Source organism: Cygnus olor, chromosome 3 (genome assembly GCF_009769625.2).
Source record: "Cygnus olor isolate bCygOlo1 chromosome 3, bCygOlo1.pri.v2, whole genome shotgun sequence".
NCBI classification, from domain to species: domain Eukaryota; kingdom Metazoa; phylum Chordata; class Aves; order Anseriformes; family Anatidae; genus Cygnus; species Cygnus olor.
The window spans coordinates 54,320,650-54,334,268 of NC_049171.1; the positions used below are offsets into that span (position 1 = coordinate 54,320,650).

Below are 13,619 nucleotides of genomic sequence, written 5' to 3' on the forward strand. Positions count from 1 at the left end.
ATATAAAAGCACAGATTTAGTATGGCAGAGGACATGAAACTCTCAAAAGATCTCTTAAATATTGATATTTCTTACACATGTTTATAGAATTTAATCCACTGTAATATTAGACTTGAACAGTTAACAGATCTTGTACAGACTTGCCAGGGTCAGATTCCAAACAAAACATCAAGTAAAGTATCTTACCAAAATTTAAATGCTAAATACTATGTTTGGGAGATGCAACATCAGCAAATTAAAAACATTGGTATTACAATGTTCTTTGCACACTTTCAGTAGGATGTCCATAACATTTTTTCTCCTAAAATGCATATAAGCTGATTTTTGGTTACATGCTAACATTTTATCTAGATTTCAACAATGCCTACCAACAAGATTTCACTTTGAACTTCCCAGTAAAAAGTCATAAAAACTCATTATATATATGGCATTCTAAAGATGGTTAACATCCAACAAAATTAAATCTATGGGACACTAACATCAAAGATCATTATCTACATTTAAAATTAATTTTCTGTGCAGTATAAATGACAAAAGTGCTTCTGGATTTATTTTCTTATTATTTCTTCTTTATTTATTGTAACCATTAAAGGAAAGAAATACTGTAACTGCTCTGTAACGCTTACCTGGAGTTTTTTTGATAAACTGTTGAACATAAAGCTCACACAGTCATTCATGGCCCCTGTACTATGAAGCAGAAAAAGTCCTTTCGGTGTGGCAGAAAAATTTAACAAGGCATCTAGCAAAGTTTCTTCCCATAATAAACTGTAAGAATAGCAAAATAATCATTACATATATATAAAAATAAATCGTGAAAAAAAAAAAAAAAAAAACGATAAATTAACTTTAAAAAGCAAAAGGTTTCATTCACCTGACTACATGTAGGCTATGTTATCTTTAAAAAAAAAAATAATAATAATAATGTGCAAACATCCAAACTCATCCTGGCAGAAGGATTAGGTTACATGGTAAGGAAGGAGCACAGAACAGACAGATGATGCAACAGGGAACTGAGAAGACCTGTGTCATCCATACATGTACCTATGATCTACCGTTTAACTCTGGACAAGACTTTTAAGGCATTAATGTGGCAGTTGCAAAGTGGCAAAGCTGGCAGAGAATTTCTCACTGATGTAAAAACACTTTGAGGAACTAATAAAAACCCATGTTTGAAGAGAGAAAGACTCCTGCTAGAAAATTAGTACAGAATTATGAAAATAAGGTGCATATATACAACAGTTTCTTTTTTTTTGTTTAAGAGCAGTAATACTTTCTACCAACATGGCAGGGAGAACAGCAATTACAAGAAGCAAGTATGATGATGCCTTCTGCCCTATAAAATATTCTGTCCCCCAAAATAAAAGTGAATTAATTCCATGACCTTTGACAAGGTACTACCGACCACTTCAGGCATCACTAGACTCATACGATTCTGCTTCCCTAAAAGCACTTGCTTAGTGGATTCTCGCTTCTAGTTCTCATTTCCCTTTTGATTCCTATCACTAAGAATCCTATCCTTGTGCAGCTGGCAGCTTTTCTCATAGCAGTCAACCATTACCCCAAACTTTAATCACTTCTGCAGAATCCTTGCCATGTTGTGTTCTGAAGCAAAAATTTCACCCAGAAATATATCAGTTTCTCTCGTTCTGTAATGAAATAGAAAATCTAGATGATAGAAGGAAATTGTAGCTTATGCCAATGGTACTGATTAGTGATAGCCTCCTCAGTAAGAGCTCTGCATCTCTGAATTTCTTTTTACCACTAGTTTGGAATTGCTATCCAGTTCACATGCCACCACTACAGGCTTGAGTCAAAACTGTTGTGGTATGTTTGCAAATTATACATGAAATCTATGTTAAAGTATAATCAAAAATCTGCTTAAATAACTGGGTCTGTACTAACACGAACATAAATCTCGATTTTAAGGCTCACAGGTCTGCATGCTTCCAGATAAGAAATATACAGGTATACATATATACCTGAATATAAGGGACGTTAAATTTCAATATAAAAGACAGGATGTCTTTGTCTTAACATGTAAGATGGCCTACATTCTGACTTTCAGCCAGAATGTAGGCAATCTTGCTATGCAGTATTATGAGGGTGTAGATACCATTCAGCAGAAGAGTTTTAAATTAATAACCCATCAGAGCCACTCAAATGAGACTCGTGCTAGGATGACCGTGCTCCTGGCAAAAGCCCCAAAAAATGCAGGGTTATAAAATGTTGAATTGTGAATAAAATAGCAATGTCCATTCATGCTTGCGCACATGCATAAATTAAGCATCAACACTTACACATTTTTTGACTCTAGACTTATTGATGAAGTAGAGTCTGCACCGGTTACAGGAGTGGGTACTCTTTCTGAAAGCAAGCTCATCTGTGAAATTAAAATAATAATAATAGTAATAAATAACCCTTCTTACTGTTTGTTTATTTACACCATTTTTAAGCTCCAGATCTTGCTCTTGTTTTACTTAAAAAAAAAAAAAAAAAAAAAAAAAAACAGTGATCAGATTCTGAGTCCAGCCTTTGGTATGGAATATATCATTCTACTACATTTTTTATTCCAGGAAAGCTCATTTTCCACATTTAACTCAGGCATAAACATTTTAAAGCTATTACTTTTTTTTTTAAGTTTTTATTCTTTAATTTTTGAAATTTTTAAAATATGTATTTGTATTTTAATCAGATTTTTTTAGCCAAAATTTTCATGCAAAAACAAAAAAACAAGAACAACGTTTTAATTCTACTTTTGCCACAGGTAATGGAAAACAACCCCTGGAACCAATGACTCAATGCCAAATTATTAAGCAATTCTGCCAATTTTTATTTTATTTATAATATTCCTTTATTTATAATATTTATATAGTTTATGTATTTACATACATTATTTATAATATTTTATTTATAATATTATTTTATATGATTTATGTATAGGTATGAATATACATAAAGCTACAGAGAGATAAAGATTTTATATATGTGTGTGTGCATGCACACATAAAAACATATTTGATGGCGTTTTAATTAAAAAGATGTTTTAAATAACTTAAAAGGACCATATTTTAAAATAACTTAAAAGGACCATATTATACTATAATGTAAGTGAGCAGTTGTTAATTTCAGTGAACATAGTAAAGTTACCCTCTTATAAATGTGATCTAAGACATCCACAAAAGATTCCTGAATTAAACTAATTAGTTAACTTGGCCCCGTTAAGTTTCCCTTTTATCATCATCTGTACAAAAATGCCAGCTTCGCCCTCAGAATTCCAGCAAGATCTGCCATGTAAGACAGGTGGAAGTAAATCTTTGTAACTAATGCTCGGATATAATTTTATTTTTATTTTATTCATGGTCCGCCATTTCTGATAAACAATAAATGGTAGAATTTTAAACTGCAGATGTTTGAAATTGAACAACAGAAAAATACTTTAAAAAAAAATCAAGATGGCAGAGTTGAAAACATCACTTCGCTGTCCTAAACTGTTGATTCCTGAAGCCCTGATTCCCCTTGACCTCCAAAGCAATATGAAGAAATAGAATTTTGTCAGTTAAATGTTTCATGATTCAATTCCACACATCATGCTATTTATCCTTTATGTGTCAAAACAATTTGTCTAAATGATGTATATCATAATAAAATCTTTTGATGTGCAAAGTTTTTTTTTGTGTATGTGTAGATGCTATGGTACTCTAGAGCAAATAAATGGAAATACCCATCAAAAGCATATGACAGTCTGACTGATAAATGTTATAAAGAGCAACAAGTTAGTTCAAGTAAGACTGACTATTTACATACCAGGAAAGCACAAAAAGATTGACAGATTTTTGAGTTATGTGAATTACAGCATGATTAAATTGAACTAAACTCCAGAGTTCTCAATGCAAGGAAGAACATTTCAAAACCAACATTTTCTGATGGGAAATAGAGTTTACTGTGATATAATTACGGTTGTAACGTTTTACTTTCAATCAAGATTTGTGCTTTTGTGATAATACTTGTATACGAAAGCAGTGAAAAATATCCACAGGGTAACGATTCAAGTCTTCTCTCATGCTTTATCTTTCTGATATTTTCTGCCTTAGTTTACATTGTGACTATGTTTCTAAGCATTATAAAAGCATACAGCATTTGACAAGTAGAACAGATGTTCCATTTTGTTTCCCTTGCATTCAATCTCTTCCTGATTCCTTGACTTCAAAAAAAAGCTTTACTATTTTAAACATTTTTTTTCCAGCTTGGTCTGATCCTTCTCCTCTAAGAAAGTATTTTACAAACACTGGAGAGGGGAAAAAAAAAAGTTTCAATTTTTCAGAATAAAGTAGTGTAGCACAGCTTGTCTTTCCACAAAGAGTTCTAGTATCTCTAGTTTAAATATACTGTTTCAGTTTTGCTGGAAGCCAAAATTGAAGTTTTATACACTACCCTTATCTAAATATTGACAATGTAATTTTAATGATTCCAACCTTTGTTTGAATTTTACTTCACTGTGAACTTTTTGAAAACTGCTCTTGCAGCATCTGCTGCCATTTTCCATATTAACAATAACAATAATTGATAAGAATTTTCACACTGCACATAGGAACTCTGCTACAGGAACAATGAAAATAGTAAAGTTTATTCAATAAAGCAAGGATCTACATATTTTGTTCAGTAAATTTATAATAGAAAGCAAAATTGGCAGAACTGTTGGACCCAATTTCTCTCAGACAGAAAAAACACTAGACTAGCATCAGACAGAAGTTAAAGTGCAATCTCTATACTTCATAAGATATCCATGTACAAGTATGACAAGAACACCTGCTTGCACATCTCATTATGGTCTCTTGAGAATATTTCAATGGCATCTAAGCATTTAAGTCCAATATTTGTAATCTCCTTTTTCTTTGTATCTTCCACCAAACCTAACCAGAAATTATTCCTAACACAATCTAAACCTCCCCTGGTGCAGCTTGAGACCATTTCTTCATGTCCTATCACTTGTCACCTGAGAAAGGAGATGGATATCCTCCTCACTGCAACCTTCTTTCAGGTAGTTGTAGAGAGTGATAAGGTCTCTCCCTCAGCCTCCTCCAGACTAAACAACCCCAATGCCTTTAGTCATTCTTCATAACTCTTGTTTTCTCGTACCTTCACCAGCTTCATCACTCTTCTCTGGATATGCCTGAGCAGCTCTATTAATATCCTTCTTGTAGTGAGGGGCCCAAAACTGAACACAGTATTTGAGGTGCAGTCTCAACAATGTTGCATACAAGGAGACAATTGTTTCCAGAGTCCTGCCAGCCACACTTTCTGATGCAGGCCATGGTGCAATCGGCCTTCTTGCCGACCTGGGCACACTGCTGGCTCATGTTTAACCAGCTGCTGACCAGCCACTCTTCTAGCCTATACCACTGCATGGGGTTGTTATGAACCAAGTGCAGGACCTGGCATTTACCCTTACTGAATGTTAGTGTTTGAACTCAGCTCATCAGTCCAGCCTATCCAGATCTGTCTGCAAAGCCTTACTACCCTCAAGCGACCTACAGTCCACTAACAGTATTGTCTGCAAACTTACTGAGAGTGCACTCGATCCCCTCATCCAGATCACTGATAAAAATGTCAAACAAAACCTACACCAGTACTGATCACTGGGGAACACCGCTGGTGACCAGCAGTCAGCTGGATTGAACTTCATGCACTACAACTCTTTGAGCCTGACCATCCAGCTGCTCTTCACCCAGCAAACTATGCACCTGTCCAAGCCATGAGTAGCCAGTTTCTCCAGGAGAATACTTTGGGAAAATTTTTACTAAAATCCTATGATAAGTAGACAAATTGTGAACATCAGATGACCTCTAGTATCAAGGACAGTGTTAAAAAAAAAACTGATCAATGAATGACAGGTCTACCCATACATCCTCAGAGATCCTGGTTTAATCTTCAAGCACGTAAATCTTAAAATAAGCGTCTGCTAGGTTCACACGTAGAAGGAAATTTTGAAAAGTAGAACTTCATTTTTAGATCAATTCCAAGTACTCTTATCTCACTATTTAAGTATAGGGAATCTTAAGCAAAGAACAGCTATTACATAACCTGAACCTCTTACAGTAAGATTTTTCTGATCTTCCCCAATCCAAAGCAAGATTTACCTTTTTCCAGGCCTCTCCAATAGATTCATGCAAGCCATAAGGAATTAGCATCTGCAGGCCTTCACATGTTCTGTACATCTGACGACATACAAAATGAAAGCTCCTTTAACAACTGGCAAAAGCTCGGATCCAGATAAAAGAGAAACGTCGTCATGAAGAAGTTTCTTTGTAAACTGAACAATTACATGAACAGCTGTAGGACTAGAAATAAAATAACATTTTTAAATGTTGGTTTGTAGTCATCAGTGAGCCTTGAAACAAATCCTTTGACAGAGCTTATAAAAATTGTTCTAGGGTTAATGGAAAGAAACTATGACCCACTACGGAGGGACCAACTATATTAATACGTGCAACAGCAGTCAGAATAAAAGAAATGCACAGCAAGTGATTTTACTTTGGTTACGGGTTCACATAAAACAAAAATGCAGTCACAACCTTCCATCTAGTCCACATGACTACGAACTACACAACTCGTGTCTTTTATATGAGTCCAGTTGGGAAAAGTACCAGACAATCATTTTAGCTTTTACATTAATTCAAAAAAGGCTATCAGCATTCTTGAAGCACATCAGGCAAAATTTATCTTTGTTCTTCCTCTTTCCTATCTGAGAACTACATTCTGAAGTCTTCTAGGTTAGAAATGCCAAATACAACTCTTTGCCCAAAAGATGATCAGTTTCACCCATTTTCCTCCAAAAAGCTTTACGGGTCCATACTCCCATAAAAACGTACACAACTTCTGAGCTTTCCCCTCTCAGAAGACATACATTCCAATAATTTGACAGTCACAGACGTAGGGTTATTTTCATGACCTGTAGCTTAGATACTTTAAATGCTAGTCTCAATTTTTACTGCCCATTTCATACTTTAGCATCAGCTAAGAATGTACTACACACAGGATTACAGGATTACACGAACTAAATTAGGCATGCTGGTTACAAATGTAGCCATCTGATACAAATAATGGCTTGTACTACATAGAATTATTAAGTGAACCGATTTACATTAAATCTATTGTTTCAGTAAATTACAGGTTGAAGTATTTTAATATTATTACTAGAAAACAAGCAAATAGACAATGTAAGGACTTTGGGCCTGAACGGCAGCACTATGAATATACTGGGGAACTACATGTGAGAGAAAAAGAAAGCTCTCAAATGAATAAGAAAACCAAGTAAATCATGGAGGAATCTCCTTAATAAAAGTATTTTAAAAGTGTATTTTACCTGGTATATACACATAAATATTCCCTTACACATTCGCCAAAACACTTCCTACATTTAATTGATAATGACCATACTTTTACTCCAAACATAAAGAAAACATATCATGGCTACACAAAAAAAAAATTAAAATGAGGTCTACTGCTTCATAAGACTAATGCAATTCATTACTCACTAATGTTATTCATTATGTTCTCTTACCTATCTTCTTTCGCAGCGTTTTTATTTTCCTCCATAAAGAAGAATAGAAAGACCTTCTTCTACAGCAGCAAACCTTGCCAAATATCAGCTACATCATTAAGTGGTTTCAAGGCAATTTATATAGACCGTGTTGGAAGCCAAAAAAAAAATAAAATTATTTTTTAATTCAATGCTTTTGTGAAAGCTGTTTATTCAGTCTGGCTTATCTATGCAGAACCTGAATGAAGGTCACCTTTCTGATATCTGCTTAATGGTTTAAACAAAAAGTAAGGCAGCCTACGTTCAAATGCCATCATATAAAAACACTTCATCACAGAAGGTTGTAATTGCACTTTTAATGATTACGGCAGAAATCTAATGACTACACAGACACAGAGAACACACATTTCTAAACTCTCTTCTCTTTTCCCACAATGAACGTGAAGGACTCTTGATAAAGCCACTTAGGGATGCAAGAACAGTATCTGAATCAAGGTAAATACATGCTAACTCCCTCTTTGCTGTATATGCCTGGCAACTCTTTGGCAAGATATGGAATTCCAATTTCACAGGAAAATCTTGTGTGTCCACCTCATTTCTTGGCAGCAGTAGGTCTAAACAGCCCCTTGCTTGGAACCATAGGGAAGCCTTCCCCTGGAGCAAGAGAGAAGTCATCTGCTAATTCCTTATTCACTTCAGAGCACTGAACCTCGGAGCTGTAATCAGAGGACCTGAACACTTAACATTGGATTCAGACTGTTTAGTACTAGTACTATCACTAGTGAATGTCCTACCTGAATAAAGGCTAAATTGCTATTGCTCGTTAGTATTAAACTCATTATTTCAGTAGTAGACAGCAAAATACATGTACTCCATGAAGGACCTGTCAGGGAGCAGAAAGGACAAGTTGCTCTGCAAGAGAGGGAAGTCAGGAGCCAAGAGTAATAACAAGGGAGCCAGAGGCAGTGGCTCTCCATCTGATGGGCAGTTAGTCCCACCGTACCCAAGCAGTTGAGCAGACCAGGTCCATGATGGTAACCAGGTTCACTCAACAATTCAGATCCCTTCCATGGAGATGAGAGAGGTCTGAGGTTAAGTCAGGAAGCTGAATCAGTGAGCAATCAGGGTCAGACAGACCAGTGATCACCATGCAACTCTACAGTAACAAGGCAAGTCTGAGGTAAAACAAGCAAACAAGTCTTGTCTGTGGGATGGGGTTCAGATCAATGAGATGCCTTGCCTCAATGCTGCTACTACAAAGTACAGGCACAAAATGAGGGTGAGAACCCCAGCTTAAAACCCACTCCTGAGATGGAGTGAGTCCACGCTGAGACATTAGAAGAGACATTTCTGTGGGGGATCTCTGATGAGGCTTCCTCACAGAGCTTTATCAAACAGCTGTCTTCAAGGTTTGACATCCATACCGCTACCTAAGTTGGCCCTGAGCCCAGGCAACTAAGCCCAGGGGTGGGATAATTAGGGAGGGAGATGTGCCCAGGGCCTGCCAGTACACAGCAGCTATAATTCTGCAGAACTTATTCCAGGGTCCTAAAGTGGTCACAAAAACTCTGTTCCTGTCAGTATGCCTCAATCTGAAACATGAGGGAAACATTTTTTTTTAATTATTATTATTATTATTATGAGGGTGACTGAGCACTGGCATAGATTGCCCAGAAAGTTTGCAGAGTCTCCCTCCTTGGAAATATTCAGAAGCTGTCTGGACATGGTCCTGTGCAAGTGGCTTGAGTGGGAGGGCATGGACCAGATGACCTCCAGAGGTCCCTTCTAACCTCAACCGTTCTGTGATTCTGTGAATATACAGAATGAATACACGGTCATGAAATAACCGGAGCTGTTTTCACCCAGAAACTGAGAAACACTCTGAATTACCAGAATTTATAAACAGATGTTGTACTTACACAAAAGAATGACAGTTTTCAAAGCAAGAAAAAAATACCCTTTGGTAATTTCCCCCTATATACACCCAGAAAAAACAGAATGGAGTCAACAGTGAGATGACTTTTAGGCAAAGATGAGCTAAGGAAGATTACTGTTCCCAGTAATGCCTGTTAAATACTTTGTACATCAGAGCAGGGAATAAGGCACCGCTATCCTGAAGTTGAAGTCCACTGCTTAATCCTCTCCACTCTTCTGTTATTCATCAAGGAAAGCTGGACTCATGGGAGCAGGGATTTTACAATGCTATGCAATCCAGCTCCTGCTTCTTCCCTCACAGGTAGCTCTATATTTTATATAGTGCACCAAGGAAAAATAATGGTATTTACTTTACAATTTAAGGAATTTACTATTATTGCCAGTGGTCAAGGTAATCAGAGAAAAATATAACTTTATTTCAAAACTTGACCTAGTTGCAGGAGTACATATAGATACTATATTATTAGGTAAATGGGAAATCATTTAATATCCTGATTCTTCTTGTGAAAAAGGTCACGGAGCAAGAGTGTAGAAAAGCATAGAATAGGTTTCTTTTTTCTCTTTAGAATTTATTTTTTTCTTAGTCGGGCTTTGTGGTTTTTTTTGTTAAATTTTCCTGTTACACAGAGGGTTAAAAAACTCTCTCTGACTATTTATTTTAGAGTACCGGTATAATTGTTCAGAATTTTAAGAAAGGAACATACTGTGCTGTCATTGTCTCTTCAAAAGAGTATTATTATTTTGTTTTCCCTGTGCAAGACAAAAATACACATAGTACTTTGTTTACTTACAATGTGAATACTATGTTCTGTACCAGCTAGCTTCAGCAGCAACTTAGAGACTACAGAGCCCCCAAAGTCAACACTACTGCCCACAAACCAATCCTTCTGACTACTCCTGCTCATAGCCACCAAGTTTCTTCTTCCCTCTCTACTGCACATATGGATACTACTCTGCTTAAAAGACAAAGTAGGCTAGCACTTAACTGGAGTGGATTCACAGCCCAAACGTAAAAACAAAAAACAACAACAACAAAAAAAAAAACAGCAGAACTTTTTCATTAGGCCTATTCTGCAACTGAGGAGCCCTATACCCACAATCCAGCACTGGAGAGACAGACAATAGATCCTTCCTAGGGATGCGCGATTCTTAGGTGTCTAAGAAGTGCCAGTGCTTTGGCTGGGAAACAAAACCAATCCCACTTTTTGTAAAGGAGGAACAGGGGTTACCCTGACTTTTCCTGTCTTTTCCAGCTATTGGTTTGCCAGAACTGATATAAAAACAATTTGTACTTTCATTGGAACAAATATGGCACGTTCTAGATTCACAACACATATACAGCCTACTACAGCCACTGTGCAGTAAATATTCCTGAATACGACCTCTTTTGTTTTCTTTTGTTGTTGTTGTTGTTGTTTTTTTTTTTTTTTTAAAGAAAGAAAACAAACAAAACAAAACACCAGTTACTAAATTGCAGGAGTGCTTACAATTGGTGAAAGTTATGCTACCTATGAGTGACAGCTGGACATGGAACAAAGAAAAAGAAAAAAAAAAGGAATAACTGTTAGAGGTTGGATTCATTGTTTTACTAACTAAAAACTACTAATGTATACAACTGTCTCTCTACTGTATATTATGTTTTACAATAAAATGCAAAACATAAATATTGATTGGGGTATTACACAGGCTTCCATCACAGCCAGTCAATGCCTTATTACCTCAGTACTATCTCTAAAATTTGATTATCAGTGTCCAAGCTATATGCAGGCTCAGTGACTTCTTGTCTTTTAAAAAATCTGTGGTACATTTCTGCAGCCTACAATAAGATCAAGACAACTTGATGTGTTAACCCTGCAAAAATATTCATAGATAGCCTTAAATAAAATGCGTAAGCAACACTACTAAACTCAGTACAGATACTCACAAAGGAGTTAAGAGTATCACAGAATCACAGAATGGCCAAGGTTGGAAGGGACCTCTGAAGACCATCTAGTCCAACCCCTGCCGAGCAGGCCCACCTAGAGCACATTTTGGAGGATGGCATCCAGGCGGAGTTTGAATATCTCCAGAGAAGGAGACTCCACAACCTCTCTGGGCAACCTGTTCCAGTGCTCTGTCACCCTCACAGTAAAGAAGTAAAGAAGTATTGACATGATTTAGCTTTTCCAAGACTATGGTTTAAAACATTAAATAAATATATACTTTAAAACATTTATTGGGAAATACTGTTTACATTTTTTCAAAAAGCACTGGCATATTTTTGATGGATTGAAATATTTACAGGCATTAATATGAAGAACCTTTTCTGAAAAATAAACAAACTGCACTGAAAAAAAAATCAGGAGAATGTTGAAAAAAATTTACGAATCTGGATGAGGTATTTAAGTTAGGAACCTAAACTGTCTTTACAAGCTTCGGTCTCAGGAAATTAAAAACTTCTCAGTTATTAACTTCTCTCTAAATAAGACAGCTCAGGCAGCTAGTGCATGCCATTTGCAGTTCAGGTCCTCGATTTCTGTCTCGAGACTAACAGTCACCTAGATCAATGTAAGCATCTCCATCAAAACAAAAAAAAATAGGATGGTCTGAAACTTAAACCACTTTGCAGGCAAGTGCAACTAGGCTTTCAAGTACTTAAAGGTAGATAACATTACACAAGATTTTTACAATTTTAATAGAGATTTAAAAAAAAAAAAAAAAGCTCTTTCATCTAACATTTCAGAAAACTACAATTTCTACAAGGAATTACATATTTTACCCATAATAACTGCTGAAACAATTTTATTTCAAGTTGCCGGCTGAATTTCAAAATTAATAGAAGTTTCCTTTTAAACAGCAGACAGAGCTGATAAGAAAGGTAATATACAAAATATACATGTGAACATAGGAAAAAAATCAAGTAAATTTCCAAAGGGAATAGTCTCTCTACAATTCAATTTTTGCTACTATTCACAAGATTTGAAGAAAACCATTTTTGTCAGACAAATCATAATGACAGCATGCACTACTTAAGGAATACTGTAATAGCTAATGCAGAAAACACTACAGAAGTTACCACATGATTACATAAATCTTCAATGTAGAAAATATATTAAAATGATAATATTCTACAGATTTAAAAATTATTTTGAAGACTACTACAAACCTCTGTACCACTCAGTAAACTTTGAATGGGATGAAGTAGGGCATCTATCACTGCATCTGTATATAAACATTCAGCAGCACAAACCTGGTTGATCACAAAAAACTTGCAGAATCTCCATAACAAGACTTGCTGGAGAATAATTGTCTGTCAAACACAAGAAGTATTAATTTATATTTCAACTTACACAAAACATATCTATATAGCATATGCAAATGTTTTTGAATCATAATTTCATTAAAGCACTGATTTAACAGAGAGATGAAGAAAAGGTAGGAGAGGAAGGAAAGATAAAAATCTTCACAAGTAACAGACCCAAAATTAAAAATTGAAAAAAAAAAAAGTTACCAAAGGTCTCATTACTATTATACATACTAGCATATATTAAAAACAAACATTTACCTGTATGCACTGCCAAAGTTGTCTTTGAATAACTTGGAGAGCAATAAATAAGCTGAGTAAATAACACCAACAGATCGGTTAGGGATACACAATCTATTAAAAAAAATCAAAAGAAGAACGCACTCTTGAAATTAAAGTGTGACTTTAATTTATAAATAAAATGAATTATGTAAATATGTATGCAACAGTTTGTTTTGTTGAGAAAAATCAATATTATGCATAGAATAAGAATGGTTTGGGTTGGAAGGGACCTTAAAGATCATCTAATTCCAAACCCCTGCCATGTGGGCAGCAACATCTTCCACTTGATCAGGTTGCCCAAAGCCTCATCCAACCTGGCCTTGAACACTTCCAGGGATGGGGCATCTACCAACTTCTCGGAGCAACTAACTACGCCTTCATAGTAAACACAGGTACATGTACAACTGATACATCAAAGGACATGCATTTCCCAGGGAATCTACTGGGCTAATTCATGATCAACTTTTAAGGCTTAATCTTGCTCCCAGTTTAGCCAATTGCATTTTCACCATGTCTTTCATTGAAGCAGATGGCAGCCAGAGTTTGAAAAAACTGAATGTACATGGCTGTTGGAAAATG

General features: G+C 35.7%; 1 protein-coding gene across 1 annotated transcript in view; it reads right to left on the minus strand.

Moving 5' to 3' along the window:
• The window catches only part of TBC1D32 (TBC1 domain family member 32), an 86,760-nt gene that overhangs the window by 57,864 nt on the left and 15,277 nt on the right, over window positions 1-13,619 (minus strand). The window contains 9 exon segments of the mRNA XM_040552477.1: window positions 627-765; window positions 2,298-2,380; window positions 6,138-6,232; window positions 6,235-6,338; window positions 7,562-7,587; window positions 7,589-7,688; window positions 12,622-12,701; window positions 12,703-12,764; window positions 13,020-13,112. Coding sequence (XP_040408411.1) covers window positions 627-765; window positions 2,298-2,380; window positions 6,138-6,232; window positions 6,235-6,338; window positions 7,562-7,587; window positions 7,589-7,688; window positions 12,622-12,701; window positions 12,703-12,764; window positions 13,020-13,112 — 782 coding nt within the window.